General features: G+C 36.6%; 1 protein-coding gene across 1 annotated transcript in view; it reads right to left on the minus strand.

Annotated features, from left to right (window-relative positions):
- The window catches only part of tfdp2 (transcription factor Dp-2), a gene marked incomplete at its 5' end in the record, with an annotated part of 71595 nt that overhangs the window by 34398 nt on the left and 12768 nt on the right, over positions 1–24429 (minus strand). Inside the window, 4 exon segments of the mRNA NM_198208.1 lie at positions 5461–5493; positions 9769–9816; positions 11500–11630; positions 20176–20264. Coding sequence (NP_937851.1) covers positions 5461–5493; positions 9769–9816; positions 11500–11630; positions 20176–20264 — 301 coding nt within the window.

The raw sequence follows: 24429 nt of genomic DNA on the forward strand, positions 1-24429 counted from the left end.
TCTTGCAGTCGTGCATGCTTAAGACTGATTCAAAAGTGGGATATAAGCATGATAATGAATGGATTAGCTTGCGATAGAGGATTTTAAACATTTTCTATAGTAACACACATGTTGGTATTGGTCATTTACAGGGACTCTCCATAGGTGTAATGTATTTTATACAGTAAAAACCTCTAATATGGCCTCCCCAGCTTTACCCCTAAACCAACCCTCACAGGAAACATGAGGCAAAATTTGAAAGTAAAAAGACTCTTTTAAGTAAGATTTTAATTCTTTTAAATCACAAAGACATCAGGCATGTCCTCATAAACCACCTTAATAGTACAACTAGGTAATGCCCACGTCATTATACAAAAAACTGTGTAAACCACCAAAACACACACATAAAAGCACAAAAGCTAAACATTCTACCTAATATACTAAGAAATATTTAAAAAAATGTTGCAATATGCTCAAGAACATTTGCAAAAAGGTAGTTATGATGTAAATATGAGCTATTAGATATGCCCGTATCATTTACACACATATAAATGATTTCTCTTGCAGTCGTGCATGCTTAAGACTGATTCAAAAGTGGGATATAAGCATGATAATGAATGGATTAGCTTGCGATAGAGGATTTTAAACATTTTCTATAGTAACACACATGTTGGTATTGGTCATTTACAGGGACTCTCCATAGGTGTAATGTATTTTATACAGTAAAAACCTTTAATATGGCATCCCCAACCTTACCCCTAAATTAACCCTCACAGGGATCCTGACGCAAAATTAGAAAGTAAAAAGACTCTTTTAGGTATGATTTTTAAGTAATTTAAATAACAAAGACATCATTTATGTCCTCATAAACCACCTTAATAAAACAACTAGGTAATGCCCATGTCATTATACAAAAATCTGTCCTTGTAAACCACCAAAACACACACATAAAAGCACAAAGCTAAACATTCAACCTAATATACTAAGAAATATTTAAAAAATGTTGCAATATGCTCAAGAACATTTGCAAAAAGGTAGTTATGATGTAAATATGAGCTATTAGATATGCCCGTGTCATTTACACACATATAAATGATTTCTCTTGCAGTCGTGCATGCTTAAGACTGATTCAAAAGTGGGATATAAGCATGATAATGAATGGATTAGCTTGCGATAGAGGATTTTAAACATTTTCTATAGTAACACACATGTTGGTATTGGTCATTTACAGGGACTCTCCATAGGTGTAATGTATTTTATACAGTAAAAACCTCTAATATGGCCTCCCCAGCTTTACCCCTAAATTAACCCTCACAGGAAACATGAGGCAAAATTTGAAAGTAAAAAGACTCTTTTAAGTAAGATTTTAATTCTTTTAAATCACAAAGACATCAGGCATGTCCTCATAAACCACCTTAATAGTACAACTAGGTAATGCCCATGTCATTATACAAAAAACTGTGTAAACCACCAAAACACACACATAAAAGCACAAAAGCTAAACATTCTACCTAATATACTAAGAAATATTAAAAAAAAATGTTGCAATATGCTCAAGAACATTTGCAAAAAGGTAGTTATGATGTAAATATGAGCTATTAGATATGCCCGTGTCATTTACACACATATAAATGATTTCTCTTGCAGTCGTGCATGCTTAAGACTGATTCAAAAGTGGGATATAAGCATGATAATGAATGGATTGGCTTGCGATAGAGGATTTTAAACATTTTCTATAGTAACACACATGTTGGTATTGGTCATTTACAGGGACTCTCCATAGGTGTAATGTATTTTATACAGTAAAAACCTCTAATATGGCCTCCCCAGCTTTACCCCTAAACCAACCCTCACAGGAAACATGAGGCAAAATTTGAAAGTAAAAAGACTCTTTTAAGTAAGATTTTAATTCTTTTAAATCACAAAGACATCAGGCATGTCCTCATAAACCACCTTAATAGTACAACTAGGTAATGCCCACGTCATTATACAAAAAACTGTGTAAACCACCAAAACACACACATAAAAGCACAAAAGCTAAACATTCTACCTAATATACTAAGAAATATTTAAAAAAATGTTGCAATATGCTCAAGAACATTTGCAAAAAGGTAGTTATGATGTAAATATGAGCTATTAGATATGCCCGTATCATTTACACACATATAAATGATTTCTCTTGCAGTCGTGCATGCTTAAGACTGATTCAAAAGTGGGATATAAGCATGATAATGAATGGATTGGCTTGCGATAGAGGATTTTAAACATTTTCTATAGTAACACACATGTTGGTATTGGTCATTTACAGGGACTCTCCATAGGTGTAATGTATTTTATACAGTAAAAACCTCTAATATGGCCTCCCCAACCTTACCCCTAAACCAACTCTCACAGGAAACAAGAGGCAAAATTTGAAAGTAAAAAGACTCTTTTAAGTAAGATTTTAATTCTTTTAAATCACAAAGACATCAGGCATGTCCTCATAAACCACCTTAATAGTACTAGAACAAGGTAATGCCCATGTCATTATACAAAAAACTGTGTAAACCACTAAAACACACACATAAAAGCACAAAGCTAAACATTCTAACATACCAATGATTATTTTTAGAAATATTGCAATTTGCTCAAAATCACTCTTGCAGTCATTCATGCTTGAGACTGCTTCAAAAGTGGGATATAAGCAGGACAATCAATGCACACTAACACAAATAGAAGCACAAAGCTAAACATTCTATCCAATATACTAAAATGTATTTACAGAAACGATTAGCTGCTAAACAAACTGAACAAAGACTGAAGCCAGGCATTCTTTAGATGTGGAAAACAAAACAACACACTAACACAGCGTCTTTTTTTTCTGTCAAATGCAGCTTCGACAACTGACGTCAGGTACGACGACTGCTCTGATTCATCATCAACACTGGTGACCCAGCCGAGCGCAGATGCCTCCATGCCATTAATAATGTTCAATTAACAGAGAAAAGCAGCTGAAGGAGAGCTTTGCGAGTGTGTTCGTATGTGAACAGAGAAAAGCATTGGGCTCTGAAACACAACTGGGCGAGCAGCTGTGATCCTCCAAAGTCCTGGACAACATCTGAGCCTCATAAATCCACAGAGATTCATGAACGGCTCGCTTTTGTCACTCTTTCATACACATACAAAGCACAACTGTCCTATGGGTAATCCGTTTTAAGGGTCGTAAAACTCTCGTCTTTCAGTTCAAGTCTACCCTAGAACTTTTTTTTATTTATTTATTTTTAAAAATGCAACATAAATGGGTGTGGAAAGCTGTGTGAAGACAGGGAGTGTGTGTGTGTGATGGGTAAAGCGGAAATTGTCAACTGTCAGTGGCCTATACTGAAATCTGAGGTAAAGCGCAAGAAAGAGAAATGCAAAATGTCTATATTAAAAGAGTGCTCAATTCAAAATACTTTGAAGCAGGTTTTGAGGGTAAATTTAAGACTTTAAATGCTAGTTTCACTTATGGTGCATTCACACCAGACAAGGATGAAGTGTCAAGCCTGATGTCATAATTTGCGCACATGAGGCGGCGTGAATGACACGATTCGCACAAATTAAGCTGTGCAGATTGAGCGTTTGACGTGCCTAATGATAATCGCTTGAATTTGAAATTCAGCGGACATTCGTGCCACGTTAACTAATAACTCGTATGGGCATGATTATGACTTAGCGCCTGTAGTGCATGTCCCGAAGGGAAATCCTCCTTCCAATACTGGACATCAGCTCATTAACCTGGGCTGAAGCACCGCTGAAAGCTTCCATAATCCAGGTATAGTTTCTGGAGGAGTTGATGAACTCACAGCTGGGTGCTCTTCATAAACGATCTAGAGACATAAAATGATCCCTCGGTTCTGGCTCGCATCTCAGCCAGCCTCTCAGACATTTCACACTGGATGAAAGATCATCATCTTCAGCTTAACCTCACGAAAACAGAAATGCTGGAAGTTTCTGCCAACCCGACTCTACATCATAACTTTTCAATCCAGACGGATGGGGCAACCATTACTGGATCCAAAATGGTGAAAAGGCTTGGAGTAACGATTGATGACCAACTAAACTTTTCTGACTACATCTGTAGAACTGCTCGATCTTGCAGATTCGCACTCTATAACATCAGAAAGGTCAGACCCTTCCTACCTCAACATGCAGCTCAACTCCTTGTTCAAGCTCTTGTTCTCTCCAGACTGGACTATTGCAACTCTCTACTAGCCGGGCTTCCAGCTAACTCTTTCAAACCTCTTCAGCTGCTTCAGAACGCAGCAGCACGAGTGGTCTTTAATGAACCTAAAAGAGCACATGTCACTCCGCTGCTCATCCGTTTGCACTGGCTGCCAGTTGCTGCTCGCATCAAATTCAAAGCTCTGATGTTTGCTTACAAAGCGATTTCTGGCTGCGCTTCTTCTTATCTGCTCTCACTTCTGCAGATTTATGTGCCCTCCAGAGACTTGCGTTTTGTAAATGAACGTCAACTTGTGGTTCAATCCCAAAGAGGGAAGAAATCACTTTCCCGAACTCTCGCATTCAATCTGCGATCTTCAATCTTCAGTCACTCGCTTTTTTCAAAAAACAACTAAAAACTCAACTATTTAGTCTCCACTTTCCTTCCTAATCTGCAATTCCCTCATTGACTCCTCCACTAACTATATAAAAAAATTACTAATGTTTTGCTTCTTACACTTTCTTTACATACCTGAAACTTGCCAACAGCACTTGCCTACAGCTTCCTTGTCCTCACTTGTAAGTCGCTTTGGATAAAAGCGTCTGCTAAATGACTAAATTTAAATGTAGTGGACTCGGCACAGAATCTATGAATCTATGCTGTTCTTCAGTCTTCCTAAATCACATAAAGCAAAATACGGAACCAAAATAGCATAAAGTTTTATCATTTGCATGTGTTTTTAAGGCTGGAGCCTTAAATTGAAACATTTTGGGCACAAAAAAATTATGATGTCACAGAATAATTGTGTGTAATTATTTATACAGAATAGAAAACAATTTATGCACAAAAAAATGCTTTTATTGCATATAATTTTTGTCTTGTTTCTAGTCCAAATATCTAGATTTCAAAGCAAAAAGATTTTTTTACTTATTTATTTTTATTTTACTCTACCCTAATGGCAGATCATTTGACTTGTTTTTTGGAAAAACTCTTAGTTTTGAGTTATTTCTTCTGAAGGTGACAATAATAAGATATGCTTACTTGACTTGTTCCGATATGTGGACTAGAAACAAGACAATGCAAAGCAAAAAAAGCATTGTTGGCATTGTTAATAATGAACCTGAATACTGTTAGACTCCCCAGAAAACTGCCAAACAGCTATTCATCCTGTGAAACTGTAGTCATAAAGCAATATTTAAATCACAGAAAAATACAATATTGCAATATTAGATTTTTCCAATATTATGTCCCAGTGTAAATGATTCCCCTTTGTGTGTTGTTCATGTCATATCATTTACCTGGATGAAGAGTCACTCGAACACAGGCCGTCCCTGAAAAACACACACTTTTGATTACTTTCAAGATTTGCAGAAATGTCATCAGAATAAGGGCCTGCCAACACAAACACAGGTATTTAAACAAAAAAGGAAAAGAAAAAACTTTAAACACTGTTTCACTGCTTGCCCACATGAAAATGCAGTATTAAGTGAGTGAAATCAAAACTTTCTGAGAACTCTGGCCTGGGTGAAGATTTTCCAAAACTCTGGGTAAAGTGTGGTCGTGTGGACACTATAACCCAGGGATGCTCAACTCTGTTCCTGGAGATCTACCTTCCTACAAAGTTCAGCTCCAACCCTGATCAAACACACCTGCATCAATTAATTAGGATCTGAACGGCACCTGATAATTACAGGCAGGTGTGTTTGATATTGGTTGCAACTGAAATCTGCAGGAAGGTCGATCTCCAGGAACAGGGTTGAGCACCTCTGCTATAACCAGAGTTTTCACTTCATGATGTCAACATGTGATGATATCTGACATGCCCCGCCCCCTTCAAGACGCTTCACATTTGCTTTTCATTCCACTAAATGCTATTAGCTGCTTTTTTTTTAAGGGGGAGGGGCTACTAACTATATGTCCCACCCTCTACTCGTTTTTCAGTTGCGATTACGTCAAACATCAAATAAAAACTGCCTATTTCAAAGCACTTCATGAGAACTTTAAATGTCCGTCGTACCCATAGACTGTAAAATGTATGGACGTAGTATCCGTGACGTCACCCATAGGTTTCTACAGAGCGCAAAAGAAGCCACAAGTAGGCGCCGCCAACCGTCGCCATTTTGTTCGCGCGTCATCACACCCACGGCGGGATACCAAACAAGGGCAAAGAGGCGGAGAGTGAGCGGAGCTTCAGACACCTGCAGGCATTTTGCTTGGACCTGGTTCAGACACACTTTACTTTGGGAGAACGCTTAATACTTTATCACCTGTGACTCGTTTGTATTCTGACCACTTGTGCTTGGTTGTACACTATATCAATAAAGTGTTTAGACTTTTAAAAACACTGCTGTAATACATTGAGCCACTAAACATTGTTCTTATGACGTTTTTTAACAGGAGGAAAACGCAAATTACTTCCAAACACTTCAGATATAGTCTGTATTAGTTAATGTAAGACTATTGATGAAATCCAGCATAACACTGTATGACAACGCTTCAGATGACTGTTCTAGAGCCTACAGCTAATCAATCTGACAGATTCTGGAGTGCATTACAGCTCTAAATATAAATATAAACGATAAATGATCTTAAATAAAACAAATACATGTATAGAGATGGTATATAAGTATATAACTTTACTCACATGGGAAACGGAGGCCACGTGAATGGTTTGTGAGCACAATTAAGTGCCCTCAGCATGCCATGCCATCTAATAATTGTAGGAAACAAGTCCAAAAGGCAGTTGACTGTGTAAAGCCACATAAAACAACATAGAAATACGATAAATATGCCGAGTTCAGTGGCTAATCTGCAGGATTCAGCTGAGGTGATGTGACGGCGACCAGTGAGACCAAGCTGTCACTCAAGTGGCCACGCCCTTAATTATGCAAACTTAATATAACTGAATATAAAGGAAACGGATGAGTTATAAAAAAATTCACCCCCCTCACAGTTGTCATGAAGGGTAATATTAGCTGTATTAACCAAAATCTTTTTTTGTACCAGGCTGTAAACACCTTTTTTTCTGCTGTAAAGTTGGCCATTCTAACAGTGGGCTCAATTGAAATTTGCTCTATTTTGGAGCCAGGAGCGGCCAGGACTAGCGGAATTTCGGATGTATTACAGTTTTAGTTACTTCCGTATTGGCTTCCTGAGGGAGAGCGTGAGAAAGCCGCTTGGCTTTCCCTGCTAACATCTTCACCAGTCCTCCAAAAAAATAACTAATTTATTATATTCTGCACGTTTATGGCAAACGTGATGCGTATTCCATGTCGTTCGCCTATCGGACAGTAATCTGCCACTGTTCTTGCGCTTGCATTGACTTGTATGTAGATTACTCACAAAACTTCTTAACTCCACATTTGGTGTGAACCCCGCTTAAAAGTGTCATTATCGCCACCTGTTGGTTCGGCGTGCCCTTAACATGCATTCCAGTGCATTTTGGCGCTTTTCTCATGGACGGGATGTTTTTAAAAACATAAGTGTGGATAACTGCTTATAAAAACACCTGTGTATGTGTGGACATGGCCTCTGATCCTCAATAATGTATGTTTTAATATTCTAGAAAGATTGTGTTAAAAATGTTTGATTTAGCCCACAGGTGTCAAATCCAGTTCCTGGAGGGCCACAGTTTAGTTCCACTGTTGCTTCAACACACTTACCTGTAGGTTTCAAACAAAACTGAAAGACTTAGTTTGATCAGGTGTGTCTAATTAGGCTGGCTTGTCAAAGCCAGACTACTGAAATGCTTTTTAAACTTATTATTATTTTTCTTCTGAGACTAAGAATTAAACTCTATCTCCTCCTAGAGCTTTCCAGCTATGACCACCAAACTCACACCAGTTTTTAACTTTCTAGCCACACCCCTAACTACCACATACTGCACCCTAGCAACTCTCCTATAGGCTGTAATTAGCTATGCTAATAATTCTAACATGCTAATGACATGCCAATCATGCTAGCAACATGCTACTCATATGCTAATCATGCTAGCAACATGCTACTCATATGCTAATCATGCTAATGACATGCTAATTCATACTAGAAACATGCTAATTCATGCTAGAATCATGCTAAAACATGCTAATTCATACTAGAATAATGCTAGTAACATGCTAAGTCATACTAAAATCATGCTAGAAACATGCTAATGCATGCTAATTCATACTAGATTCATGCTAATAGCATGCTAGAATCATGCTAAAAACGTGCTAATTCATGCTAGAATCATGCTAATAACATGCTAATTCATACTAGAATCATGCTAGTAACATGCTAAGTCATACTAGAATAATGCTAGTAACATGCTAAGTCATACTAAAATCATGCTAGAAACATGCTAATGCATGCTAATTCATACTAGATTCATGCTAATATCATGCTAGAAACATGCTAATGCATGCTAATTCATACTAGATTCATGCTAATAGCATGCTAGAATCATGCTAAAAACGTGCTAATTCATGCTAGAATCATGCTAATAACATGCTAATTCATACTATAATCATGCTAGTAACATGCTAAGTCATACTAGAATAATGCTAGTAACATGCTAAGTCATACTAAAATCATGCTAGAAACATGCTAATGCATGCTAATTCATACTAGATTCATGCTAATAGCATGCTAGAATCATGCTAAAACGTGCTAATTCATGCTAGAATCATGCCAATAACATGCTAATTCATACTAGAATCATGCTAGTAACATGCTAAGTCATACTAGAATCATGCTAGTAACATGCTAAGTCATACTAGAATCTTGCTAGTAACATGCTAATTCATGCTAGAACCATGCTAATACCATGCTAATTCATACTAGAATAATGCTAGTAACATGCTAATTCATGCTAGAATCATGCTAGTAACATGCTAATTCATACTAGATTCATGCTAATATCATGTTAAGTCATACTGGAATCATGCTAGTGACATGCTAATTCATGCTAGAATCATGCTAATAACATGCTAATTCATGGTAGAATCATGCTAGTAACATGCTAATGCATGCTAGAATCATGCTAGTAACATGCTAATTCATACTAGAATCATGCTAACACCATGCTAATTCATACTGGAGTCATGCTAGTAACATGCTAATTTATACTAGAATCATGCTAATCACATGCTAATTCATGCTAAAATCATGCTAAAAGCATGCTAATTCATACTGGAATCATGCTAGTAACATGCTAATTCATGCTAGAATCATGCTAATAACATGTTAATTCATGGTAGAATCATGCTAATAGCATGCTAATTCCTACTGGAATCATGCTAGTAACATGCTAAATCATGCTAGAATCATGCTAATAACATGCTTATTTATACTAGAATCATGCTAATAACATGCTAATTCTTGTTGGAATCATGCTAGTAACATGCTAATTCATAACATGCTATTTATACTTTTTTAAACTGTTCTTAAACTAAAAAAAACTATTACCAACAGGCTTTGTCAAGCCAGCCTCAAAGTTTGTCTCGACGAACTTTACTGTCTAGTTAGAGTTGTAACTAAACTGTGCAGAGCTGCAGTGCTCCAGGAACTGAGTTTGACACCTGTGCTTTAGCCTAAAATAGGATTTTCTTTAGTAAACAGATGCCCACCTGTCTGAGTAATAGGAGTCGATGTAGTCGTGCGTCCTTTTTTTGTTCCTATAAAGAGAAGGCTGCAGTCAGTCAACAAATACACAAAATTGAGTTGATCAAAAGAGGGCTTGATTTTTTTTTTTACCTGAAAAAATTAGAAGCAAAAATTAGAAGCATATAAAATGATGGATAAAAACATGTCAAATAATCAGGTTTTCCTCAACAATAGTATATGAGGAGATATGATCAAAAAAAAAGTAGACTGCATGTGTTTAATCCTTGTGTACGGTTTAAATTTGCATTGACCCATTGATTTCCAGTGTAACCACATTTTTTGATTTCAAAGCCATGACACCATATAATCATGCATTCTTGCATGCTGGTGGTTTTCCCTGTTGGGGAGGTAAAATTAGTAATTTTTACTGTTGATCATCAGTTGGCAGCATTAAGCTTTTAGATAGGCCTGTGTTTCTGGTTTGTATAGGGAGTAAAACAGCAGATTATGATGTGCGTGCATAAATACACTTACTATGTTTTTATTTTCCTCAAACATGTCAAGGTAATTGTGCAAATGTCTCTCTCACACATTCACACATGACAGGAAAAACCACCAACAATCAAGAATACATAATAATATGGTGTCATGGCTGTGCAATCAAAGAATGTCATTATAATTGGAGAGAAAAATGGGGCAAAAACAGACACACAAGTTTATTGTTGAGTTTCTGAAAATCTTTACAAAGCATTTTTTCAAAATATCAAATGTCAAAATTTACCAACTACTGAAACAGTTATGGCCAAAATTACGCCTCAAAGTCACCCCAAAGTGGATGAAAACATCCCAAACAGCACACAAGAGGTAAATAATTCCAGTTCAAACTATATCTATACATAATTGCGAAATAATGCGTAACAGAGGCCAGCTAGCAAAGAGCTAAGCAGGTGAACTTCACTCATCTGACCTTAAAAGGTGCTCTAGTGATCGACTCTAGAGGCCAAGGTCTTTAGCCTCTTTGTTAGAGCAACCGACTCGCATACAAAGAATGCCGGTTCGATCCCAGCTCCGTGGACTTTGGAGGTACACGTGGGGGCTTTTCCAGGATGGGAGTGAGGTTTAGGGTGCTAAGTGTAATAGAGGCCAGCTAGCAAAGTGCTATGCAGGTAAACCTCACTCCTCTGACCTTAAAAGGTGCTCTAGCGACCGACTCTAGAGGCCATGGTCTGTAGCCTCTTTGTTAAAGCAACCGACTCGCATACAAAGAATCGCCAATTCGATCCCAGCTCAGACCAAATTGGGTGCAGTAGGACCGTGGAGTTACACATGGGGACTCATCCGGGATGGGAGTGAGGTTTAGGGGGGTGAGTGTAACAGAGGCCAGCTAGCGAAGTACTGTGCAGATAAACCTCACTCCTCTGACCTCAAAAGGCGCTCTAGCGAGTGACTCTACAAGCCATGGTCTTTACCCTCCATGTTAGAGCAACCAACTCTCAATCAAAGAATTGCCAATTTGATCAGGATCAGAGCAGGTTGGGTGCAGTAGGACATGCGAGTTAAAAATGTATTTGATAAATATTTAATAAAATCACATTTATTAACTAGATTTTTCAACACCTCTTGACAACACGCATCCATCAATAAACTTTAATAATGTTCTCCATAAACACCTACCAGTTTCAAAAGCCTCAACATGAAGCCGGTAATCCATCATTAACTTTTAAACATTCAAATCATGGGTGTGTTTTGCTCACCCCGGGGTCCACTCGTTGCCTTCGGGTGGGTGTGCCTGAGTAACCATGGCAACCGGCGTTGTGTGGGGCGTAAACGGGCTGCCGATGAGGATATTTCCAGAGTGAGAGACTCTCTGTGGTGTGCTTAAAATCTGCAGACACAAATAATACACAAAAAAAGCAAGCAGTTTAGGGAACTTATGCAAATCATAACCAAACAGTTTTGTGACAAGTCAAGACTTGTAGAAAGAGTCACTTGTGCAATATTGAGAAAGTTTATTGTGTTTTGGAAGTCAGCCCCTGCTGGCAGATCCTGTAACTGCATCATTACTATGAAACATCAAACTCTCTCTCTCTCTCTTATGCACTTCCAGCACACAACAACTGCCACTGAGATGGATGGGAAAGCGAACAGATCCTCCAGGTGCAGCACAACTCTTTTCATTGCGCTGTTATGCTCCACATGAGCACTGATGGTATATATGAGGGCATCCCGGTGTTCATTTCTCTCTCTCTTCTTCTCTGTTAACCTGAATCTCTCACAGAGAGCGTGTGCAGCAGCCCCCGGGGAGAGCCAAACCTCCTGCTGCAGCCCAGAACAGCACAGCAAGGACATCCTCATCCATCAGCGCTGCGCTACACACCATTGATCCTCCTCCTGGCCCTCTGGATTTATGCAGAAAGACGCTGTAGTGCTTCCACAGTACAATTTCAGCAGTGTGGCGTACGTGGTCTGGGCAATGTAGGTACATTTGGATCCTGGTACAAGGCAAATGACCAGGATCACCTATTTTTGACATACAGTGCACCCGGAAAGTGTTCATCGCGCTTCACTTTTTAAAAAAAAAATTATGTTACAGCCTTTTCTAAAAATTGATTAAATTCATTTATTTCCTAAGATTTTATGAAATTGTAGCACATTTACTAAAAATAAAAAAACATGTATAGAAGTACTTAAAGCCTTTGTCGTGAAGCTCTAAATTGAGCTCAGGTACAATCTGGCTGTGTCTCAAACCGCCTACTACTCAGTAGGTACTGAATTTGAATTTAAACGTACTACTTGGCCGTTAGAAAAGTACGTTCTATACAGTATGAATGTGAAAAGTATGAATGGAATTCGGACGTTTTGACATAGTCACGTGACAAACCTGCGTCATTTGCGCCGCTTGACTCCCATTCATGAATTCGCTCGCGGGGCATCATGGGATAGCGCAGCGTGAATGGGATGCGCACTCTGGAATCTCGCCGGAAGTAGTAAGTCATCCAGGTACTTCTCGCATACTGATTTTCAAATTCTATTAATTCAGACATACTACTCGGCTCGCATACTGATTTTCGCATACTGTATAGTATGGAAGTATGCGGTTTCGGACGCAGCTTCTGTTCCCACTGATCATTCTTGAGATGTTTCAGCAGCTTTATTGGAGTTCACCTGTGGTAAATTCAGTTGATTGGACATGATTTGAAAAAGCATACACCTGTCTATATAAGTTCACAGGGTTGACAGTGCATGTCAAAGCACAAACCAAGCATGAAGACAAAGGAATTGTCTGTAGACCTCTGAGACAGGATTGTCTCGAGGCACAAGGCTGGGGAAGGTTACAGAAAAATTTCTGCTGCTCTGAAAGCCAATGAGCACAGTGGCCTCCATCATCCATAACATCAACCCGATGGTCACTCTGTCTGAGCTCCAGCGTTCTTCTGTGGAGAGAGGAGAACCTTACAGAAGGACAACCATCTGTGCAGCAATCCACCAATCAGGGTTGTATGGTAGAGTGGCCAGACGGAAGCCACTCCCTGCCTGGAATATGCCAAGGCATCTAAAGAACTCTCAGACCATAAGAAACAAAATTCTCTGCTCTGATGAGACTAAAATTGAACTCTTTGGAGTGAATGCCAGGCGTTACGTTTGGAGACAAACAGGCACCGCTCATCACCAGGCTAATACCATCCCTACAGCGAAGCATGGTGGTGGCAGCATCATGCTGTGGGGATGTTTTTCAGTAGCAGGAACAGGAAGACTAGTCAGGATAGAGGGAAAGATGAATGCAGCAATGTACAGAGACATCCTGAATGAAAACCTGCTTCAGAGTGCTCTTGACCTCAGATTGAGGCGACGGTTCATCTTCCAGCAGGACAATGACCTAAAGCACACCGCGAAAATATCAATGGAGTGGCTTCCCAACAATTTAGTGAATGTCCTTAAGTGGCCCAGCCAGAGCCCAGACCTAAACCCTATTGAACATCTCTGGAGAGATCTGAAAATGGCTGTACACCGTAGCTTCCCATCCAACCTGATAGAACTTGAGAGTTACTGCAAAGAGGAAGACAGGTGTGCCAAGCTTGTGGCATCATATTCAATAAGACTTGAGGCTGTTATTGTTGCCAAAGGTGCATTAACAAAGTATCGAGCAAAGGCTGTAAATACTCTTTACATGTGATTTATCAGTTTTTTTTTTATTTTTAATAAATTAGCAACAATTTTAAACTGGTAAGTTTCAAAACTTATTTTTCTTTCACACACGTTTGGAACAAGTATAGGGTGAATAAAAGTAAAGTTTTAGGGGTGAACTACTCCTTTAATTGTTGTTTTTGTTGTTTTATGTTTATGTTATTTAATAACAGACTAAATTAATTGATATTTTAATTAAAGCTTTAGCAAATTTAGTATGTAACTTTTTTTTTTTTTTTTTACAAGAAATCAAGGCAAAATTTCCTTCAGGCTTATTTGGAGCATACAGCAAACATGTCTGCTTTATTTTGTGAATACGCATGCAGCATAAAGTGTGCAGTAAGCAGGAATCAATCTCCGCATCACTCTCACTGCGGTGTATGGTTCTCTGACACGCTGTTAAATGATACGCAGGTGACACTGAGTGTGCAGGATGTGATTGTGCCAGATCTGTTGAGCTGAAAAGGAACCAGTATATAAGCAACAAGCCACACATCTCTCTAACGAGGAGCGAGGGTCTTAACGAGGGTCTCAATGCCATCCACTCGTTAATAAACTCATTAGCGGAGGTGCTGGCAAACAGTGGCGTTCTGTTCTCCTCTAACTAAGCTGAAGAGGGCCTCTCGTCTCATGCAGTCCGCACCAACATGGGTATGTTCAATCTGCGGTTTGGCCATTCGTCCACATGAAAACGCTGTATCAGGTGACTGGAACTTTCTGAAAACTCCAACCAGGTGCTGCGTCCCAATTTACATACTAGAACTACTATGTTAAGCTGCTTTGACACAATGTACATTGTAAAAGCGCTACAGAAATAAAGATAAATTTAATTTAATACTATATGCCCTAAATAGTATTCGAAAACAGAATTATTATGTCCCAAACCGTAGTACGTTGAAATAAGTATGCACTGTAAAAAATGCTTCATGCTGTCCCAACACAAATAAATTAAGCTAATTTACAGATTTACGTGGATAGAACATAGAACAATTAAGGGGAAACTCAATACCTTTTAAGAACTTTTTAAAGGCTCTTTCCATACATGTTAAGACCTTACAACCACTTTAGGTTTCAACCGCAAACCCTGGCGAAATTTTAACTTGCAGTATATTTACCAGAGGTGGGAGTAAGTCACACATGTGCAAGTCACAAGCAAGTCTCGAGTCATAGCCTTCAAGTCTCACGCAAGTCAAGTCGAGTCACTGCTTTTCTCAAGTCAAGTCAAGTCGTAGCTTGGTCTAGCAAGTAACTTTCAAGCTAATCAAATTTTTGTCGATTGTTTTTTTTTTTTTACTTTTGCAACTTCTTTTGCTATTTATATTTAACTAAATAACTTTCGATTTTGTATGTACTGCATAATATATAACAAACGGTTAGTTATTTAACAAAAACAAGTTATTTCGAGTCATTTAACTCAAGTCCAAGTAAGTCTCTCAAGTCATGACAGTCAAGTCCAAGTCAGGTCGAGTCTTTTTTGGATATTTGTCAAGCAAGTCTCAAGTCCTAAATTTTGCGACTCAAGTCTGATTTAAGTAAAGACAATCATTTAATTTAAAATAATGAAAACAGTAAATAGCTTATGTCGATCATGCCTGAAATATGTTGTCATATGTATGCGCTATTAAAATAGTTGGGTTAAAATTACTCCAACATATAACCCAACTTTAGGTTTTTATAGCACCTTCCCAACTATGGGTTATTTTAACCCAATGCATTGGGTTATTTTGATTAAATGTTAACTTTTTCCCATTCTAGTATCACTATTGCTACTATTACTAGTACTACTATTCATTTTGAGACTGTGTAAATAAATAAAATACAGTTTTTTAAAATATTGAAAATGCTTTATATCCATTACATTTTAGTTCCAGACACTTTTGTTATAATAAATCAAGAATCACAAACAATGGAGAAAAAACAGTTTGAAAGCAGAAAATCCTGTGTTGATGAAGCAGAATATGGAGCTCTGTGTGCTGTAGAGACTGTCCAGCAGCTGCAGCAGGCTCCACTCAGTGTCCACAGTGTACAATAAATTTTAACCACATCCAAACGCTTCTAAAAGACGGTCTTGGATGGTGAAACGGATATAAACATGGCAAGACAATTTGATAAATAATAACAATCTTATTGTGTTATAGCTTAAATAAACTTTAAAATGCAAAAAATCAGTTGACTGTTGAAATTTAAATTTTTAACCCAACTGGTTGGGTTATTAAATAAATAACCAAATAAAGGTTAAAAATAACCCAGCAAAGCACCAAATATTTAACTCAACTGGTTGAGTTATCGATAAATAACCTAATAAAGGTTAAAAATAACCCAACAAAGCACCAAATGTTTAACTCAACTGGTTATCAATAAATAATCTAACAAAGGTTAAAAATAACCCAACAAAGCACCAAATGTTTAACTCAACTGGTTATCAATAAATAATCTAACAAAGGTTAAAAATAACCCAACAAAACACCAAATATTTACCTCAACTGGTTGAGTTATCAATAAATAACCTAACAAAGGTTAAAAATAACCCAACAAAAGACCAAATATTTAACTCAACTGGTTGAGTTATCAATAAATAACCTAACAAAGGTTAAAAATAACCCAACAAAGCACCAAATATTTAACTCAACTGGTTGAGTTATCAATAAATAACCAAATAAAGGTTAAAAATAACCCAACAAAGCACCAAATATTTAACTCAACTGGTTGAGTTATCAATAAATAACCTAACAAAGGTTAAAAATAACCCAACAAAACACCAAATATTTACCTCAACTGGTTGAGTTATCAATAAATAACCTAACAAAGGTTAAAAATAACCCAACAAAACACCAAATATTTACCTCAACTGGTTGAGCTATCAATAAATAATCTAACAAAGGTTAAAAATAACCCAACAAAGCACCAAATATTTACCTCAACTGGTTGAGTTATCAATAAATAACCTAACAAAGGTTAAAATAACCCAACAAAAGACCAAATATTTACCTCAACTGGTTGAGTTATCAATAAATAACCTAACAAAGGTTAAAAATAACCCAACAAAAGACCAAATATTTACCTCAACTGGTTGAGTTATCAATAAATAACCTAACAAAGGTTAAAAATAACCCAACAAAGCACCAAATATTTACCTCAACTGGTTGAGTTATCAATAAATAACCTAACAAAGGTTAAAAATAACCCAACAAAACACCAAATATTTACCTCAACTGGTTGAGTTATCAATAAATAACCAAATAAAGGTTAAAAATAACCCAACAAAACACCAAATATTTAACTCAACTGGTTGAGTTATCAATAAATAACCAAATAAAGGTTAAAAATAACCCAACAAAGCACCAAATATTTACCTCAACTGGTTGAGTTATCAATAAATAACCTAACAAAGGTTAAAAATAACCCAACAAAACACCAAATATTTACCTCAACTGGTTGAGTTATCAATAAATAACCAAATAAAGGTTAAAAATAACCCAACAAAACACCAAATATTTAACTCAACTGGTTGAGTTATCAATAAATAACCAAATAAAGGTTAAAAATAACCCAACAAAACACCAAATATTTAACTCAACTGGTTGAGTTATCAATAAATAACCTAACAAAGGTTAAAAATAACCCAACAAAAGACCAAATATTTACCTCAACTGGTTGAGTTATCAATAAATAACCTAACAAAGGTTAAAATAACCCAACAAAAGACCAAATATTTACCTCAACTGGTTGAGTTATCAATAAATAACCTAACAAAGGTTGAAAATAACCCAATAAAACACCAAATATTTACCTCAACTGGTTGAGTTATCAATAAATAACCTAACAAAGGTTAAAAATAACCCAACAAAACACCTAATATTTAACTCAACTGGTTATCAATAAATATCCTAACAAAGGTTAAAAATAACCCAACACATATCCTAACCAAATATGTATAACTCCACCATTGGGTTAAATAAATAAGTGTGAATGTTTATTGTGAGTGTGAATATTAATATTCTAAATGTAGAATTTACATGTAACTCATTGGAAATGGTTGTATTGCATCTTGTATATATATATTTTAAACATTGACTCATAGTATTTGCATTTCCTGCGATGGATGTCAACAGTTTCCAGACAGTTTTATTCTTTCAGGAACCACTCGAGGAAGAGTAAATAGGGCGAACGGTGTCTTTAAAGTTTGACCATCACCTCTGAACTCATCAACCTTCCCTCCCTGGCAGCAGAGTTCTTCTCCCTTTAAACTCCCGCGTGTGATTGCATCTTATCAGCATTTCACTCTTTTGCTCAGCCACACAAACACCCTCCTCTTTCCAGACTCTTCAGTGATCTACTGTCTACTGCACACACTCACTGCCATCAGTAAATCACTCTTTTTCAAGGACATCACCGCCCACTAGTGGCTACTGCAAGAATTACAGGACAAATCTTCAGATGAGATGGACACGTATAGTATGAGAACTGTACGTTACTAACAATGAGCAATACATTAGTTACAGAATATGATGGAAATTAATACGTGGACAAGCATAAGCGAAATGGTATAAATCAATCATGTAATTGAATACTGAACTGCTTGATTTATATGCTGTTTTGTTTGTTTTTTAATAAATATTATATTTTTACACACTTTATTTTGAGTGAACAGAATTTAAATGATCAGGTAGAAATGCCTCAGATTATATTTACCATGAGTTATAATATACAGTATACTAGTGCTCATCATAAATGAGTATACACCCTTTTAAAAATGAATATTTAATAAATTTAATTCAACTCAGTATGTATATTTGGTGTATTTAAACAAAACAGTTTTATTAAACAGATATACATAAATATACACACATTTCAGCAAGATAATTTGACAAAACAGCCAAGGAAACTTCAAATGCAATTCCGTGTTAAAATACCCTAGACTTTGCCTCAATAAACTCCTTAATTTGCAGCTTATTAATAGTTAATGAGGTAGTAGTTCGTTTAGATATTGGGTAGATTTAGAGGTGTAGAATAAGATCATAAACAGTTGAAGTCAGAATTATTCGCCCCCCTGTTTATTTTGTCCCCCAATTTCTGTTTAACAGAGATTTTTTTCAACACATTTCTAAAACTAATAGTTCTAATAACTCTTTTAATAACTTCTAATAACTGATTTATTTTATCTTAACGACAGTTTGTTCTGTAGACTATCAATAAACGAATTAGCTTAAAGGGGCTAATAATTTTGTCCCTAAAATGGGTTTTAAAAAATGTAAAACTGCTTTTATTCTAGCCAAAATAAAACAAATAAGACCTTCTCCAGAAGAAAAAATATTATCAGGCATACTGTGAAAATCTCTTTGCTCTGTTAAACATCATTTGGGAAATATTATAAAAATAAAAAACAATTCAAAGGGGGTCTAATAATTCTGACTTCAACTATGTACTTTAAAAGTACTAATAAACAACAAATATCTTAAAAACACACAGGCAATAAGCCACTATTTAATAGTCAGAATTGATGTTTAAAGTGATTTAAAGATCTGAACACTTGTTTGTACACTTCAAACATAAAAAAATACTGATTTATAGTAAATACTATAGTGTTTTTGAACCAGACTGTGGTAAAGTCTATTAAACCGTACATGTTACAGTATTTACAATGCTTTTTCATAATGAATGATGGATTATTTACAGATATAACTGATTTACTGAAATAAATACTACAGCTTTATTACAGTAAACTGTGGTGAATTAGTATAAAACACCCTGTGATTGTAGAAAACTACAGTATTGGCTCATTTGTTTATGTTGCTATAGTTGTGTTTCTAGAGTAATTATAGAAATGCCACATGAGATTAATTAAAGTACGTTACTACACACAAAAAGGATTCATTAGATTTACTACATTTTTTAGGTTATTCATATAGGCTGTAAACAAACAAAATAAGTTGAATATTACTAAATTTACTAAAGTGTTACCCTATTTTTCACTGCACTCACCAGATTTAGTAAGTTTTACTTCTTAAACTTGCCCCGAAGCATTTAAACCATTTGAAAACAAACAAAAAGCTCATGAAATGAATGCTAAACATGATGAATCTGCAAATGTTTTGATGAATGTATATTTTTTGCTTGCTTTGAGACCCATTTGACTCAATCTGGAGTCTGCTGGTCTTATTTTAATCTGTGCGGATTATGAAATGCTTGTTGACATGTATTTAATGACTTGTGTTGTTTGTGTACGGGTGTGATGTGACACTCACCATCTGGGCTCCCACATTTGAATTGACCGTTCCTAGTGTGATCTTGTTGGCTGGGCTGTAGCTGGACGGCGTTAACAGGGAAATGTTGCCTGCAAACATAAACACGGTCAAGCCAATGCTCACAGATAAACGCAGAAAGCTTACAATTTTATATAAATATATATTAAAGCATATTAATACATTCTACACTTTCAAACAAAACCACTTACGGGGGTCTGGTGCAATGCTAGCCCTTTAAATCTTAAAGCGAAAGTCGATGACTTCACCGCAGAGTTTAACTGGTTTTAATGTAGACATTTAAAAAAAATGTTACTTAATTTTTTGACCTCGGAAATCACGTTTCTAGCTAAAGATGCAGGACATGTTGGAAAAGCTGGTAAGTGTATAGTATTGAAACTGTACGTCCCAACCTCCCTGAAAATCACCATCCAAAGCCACACCTTGTGAAAGCATGAACGCAGACAGACCAGACGAACAGACAACCTTTCGACAATATATCATGTGTCAGTCACCAGTGAGAAAACTGCTAGTACAGTTAATAACAGTACTAGAATAACACACAATGCCTGTTATTCTGGCTATATCTGCACAGTGTACCTGAACATTCAGACTGAATATTCAGATTGACAACCATTTCTTGGTTTGGACAATCACCTATTGCTCATTAAAATATGTAAAGCCTATCGTTTTAATGAACTACAGAAGTTGGGATCATAAACTGTCTTTTATGTCAGCAGAACAAGAAAGGATAAATGATTTTTGGGGTAAACTACCCCTATAAAGCAATCTGATGATGATGATAATGCTGGTAACAATAATAAACTGATTAATTCTCCTCATATTAATCACTCACTACTTAACATGAGATTCCCAGTGCTGGGTTGCGGCTGGAAGGGCATCCGCTGTGTAAAACATATGCCAGAGTACTGTAGTTGGTGGTTCATTCCTCTGTGGCGGCCGTTGATAAATCAGGGACAAAGCCGAAAGAATGAGCATGGACGCATAAAAGGAGGAGTAATGATAGAGAAGGATAAGTGTACCAGTCCTGGGATATATTTTTGGTCCATGAACGGCTGCCATCGCATGTTTTTTTTGTGTTTATTTCTTTATTATAGCTAGTAAAACATTATATAAAAATGTAACATACTTATTCTCTTAAACTATAAGGTTTTACCCTCATTACACTTGCGTTTACTCAAAATATGTTAAAGACTATGAAAAGACTATTTAAAATATGTTAAATTAGGGACGCACCGAATTTTTGGCTGCCAAAAATTCAAAACTTCAGCAAATAAACACATTTTAAAAATGGCAATTTTAGTTTATGGCCAAAAGGGAAATATGACCCAAAATATGAGTCCAAGAAAAAGGTTACGCTGTGCCACACTTCATTCAGTGCACTGGTTATACTCTTTCCAACTAGTATCCCTGCGCAGAATGAAGTTTCTTTCACATAAGATGCAGAAAGCACTGCGCTATGAAACCCATAGATTTCACTGCCCCGTCGACCAAAATGCAAGAGCGGCAGGGCAATGAAAGATCAAAAAGAGATTTTTAATTAATTAATTATTAATTATTAAACACACACACACACATACACACAAACAACGTGCAAAGACCCTCTTTGCATAGACATTGGATAATTGGGATTAATGTGTACCTGGGCTTCCCAGTCTTTGAGGAGGAAGGTGACGGTCTTTCTCTGAGGTTGTAAATTCATAAATGACATAGCTTGGGATTTATTATTAGTCTTTTATGCATCTAATTATGATTACTAGTTTTGATTTCGCATTATAAGTCTTTCATTATTTTATTGTATTACATTAACGATGCTCATGATTATCACTTATGATTATTTTCTGATGATTGATATCACACAGAACAGGAACGAATTGTTCTAGCGTGTTTGACTGTGTCTGTACACTAATGTAGACATTTAAAATAACAAATATAAACTAATAAGCAAAGCATGAATGATGAACGAATGTTTCTTTAGTTTACCAAGCGATCAACTTAAGATAATTAAAGTATCAATTAAGATAAATAAATAATTTAGACTTGTTTTTGGCATGTGATTTGCTCCACCTTTATATGGGTTTCTGGCATGAATAGGCAGAGTGATCTGTGTCGTTATAAAAGCCTTGACAAATGGCGTTGGTAAAAAAGCTGCACAACCAACAGGAACCAATCAACAGTATCTGAGGTTTTTGCTAAAATTACAAGCATGAAAGAGAAAGATTGAGGCAGTGTATTGAATCTGTGACACGTTACCTGATAGATTAAAACGACTGAAGAGTCGTTAGATAGAGACCATATTAATTAAATATCATGTTTAACAATCATAGTGACATGTGATTCAGCGGTAAATCCTCGATAAACTGTCCGACGTGCACTGCTTTCTGAGAGCTCAGACGTGCGCATATGCTGCAGCGCATGCCTATTTGTGTGTGTGGTCACGTGATTTCCATTTTTAGCGGTATAGTGTGGACGGGGATTGCTTTCGTTCTAAAATGGCATTATAAAACTAAGACGTATTAGTGTAAACAGGGTCGTGTGTGTTATTAGCGAGCGGGTTGCTGCTTCGACTGGGTTGGGGTGGAGGATCGCGATGCCGGCTCAGCATCTTGGGGCTCTATTTTGACGGTCAATGTGCAAAACGCAGGGCGCAAACGCTTTTAGGGCGCGTCAGGACACGTTTTTGCTAATTTAAGGATGGGAAATCTGTCTTGCGCCAAGGCGCATGTTCTAAAAGGGTTGAGTTTATTGTCTTAATGAGTTATAGGTGTGTTTTGAGAATAAACCAATTAGAGTCTCATCTCCCATTCCCTTTAAGAGCCAGCTGCGTCGCGCCAAGAGCGCATTCGCTATTTACTGGACGCAAAGTAAGTCTAAGTGGAAAAAATGAGCATTTCACAAGTTAACAGTTGAAATAATTAATTTCGTTTAAGCGCAAAGATTTGTTTCAAAACTATTTCTAAATTCAGTTCTAATTTCCAGCAAACGAATAAATGAACAATAATAACAAAATGTGCTCAAAAACCTGAGTTATATCCTAATACACATGCTGTGCCCCATATGGTCTAAAACCTGACAGGTGGACCAATCTAAGCTTGTTTTTAATAAAAAATATATAAATATGGATATATTTAATAATACTGCTAATAACAATAACATTATACAAAAGCAAATTGTTATGAATGAACTAAAAAAGCCTCCCGAGATGAAGAAGACATAAAAGCAGTGATTTTTCATATTTATGTAGGCTAGAAAATAATATGTTTTGTAATATTTTAATCCTTTATATTTATATTCTATATCTATTCTTATTATATCCTATATATATCCTTAATATTTACATTTTTTCATATGTAAAGATATTTGCCTATTGCTCTCTTGTGTGTATTAAGCAGTGTGTAAGCGAGGCGCAACTCTGCGGCGGAGTTTAGACCGGGTTAGTTTGGGTCTAATGAAAAATCTATTATAGTTTCTCAAAATAGCAACGCGCCAGCAATGCGCTTCAGAACACCTTCCTTTTTAGACTAAAACGCCAATGGGCGCACAAATGAGCGCTAATGCATTTGCTATTTAAACAGCGTAGCGCAACGCCTCAAAACAACTCTTGCGCCAAGCTGAAACTACCAAAAGACTACTGCGCCACGTCTTGCGCCACACTGCGCCGGGTGTATGATAGGGCCCTTGATGTCTATTGGTCATCAGCTAACCCAACCCTATTACATATAAAATAATTAATAAATAAATAAATGATTGAAAATAAAGATATCACTGCAACATCAGCCAGTGTCACTGTGAAATGTCTCTAATACATTGATTTTACCTCATTTATGTGGATTACACTTCATTTTAAAGTGCAATTCTTGCTATTAACAAATCAGCAGCTCAATAAACTCCTAAAAATTAATAGTCATTAAGTTTCTATTTATTTTTAGATATTGGGATGTAGAATAAGATCAGGCTGAAGAGAAGTACAAATAAACAGCCAACATCTTAATAACAGGCAGCAAACAAACCACTAGTTAACAGTGTTACCTTTATTTTATAGTAATCTCTTTTTTCCACTCCAACACAACCTCATCAGTACATCAGCAGAGCTTTTTATCCATGAATATTCTTTGTGGAGCTCAGGAAGTGACTGTTGTGTGGGCGAGGGAAGGTTACAGTATGATGATCAATGCCAAGATACTTCAGCATGAGATCCTTAATGCTTTCTTTGAATTCCTTTAAACGGAGATGCAA

The sequence above is a fragment of the Danio rerio genome, chromosome 15 (assembly GCF_052040795.2).
Source record: "Danio rerio strain M-AB ecotype USA chromosome 15, GRCz13ab, whole genome shotgun sequence".
Lineage (NCBI taxonomy): Eukaryota > Metazoa > Chordata > Actinopteri > Cypriniformes > Danionidae > Danio > Danio rerio.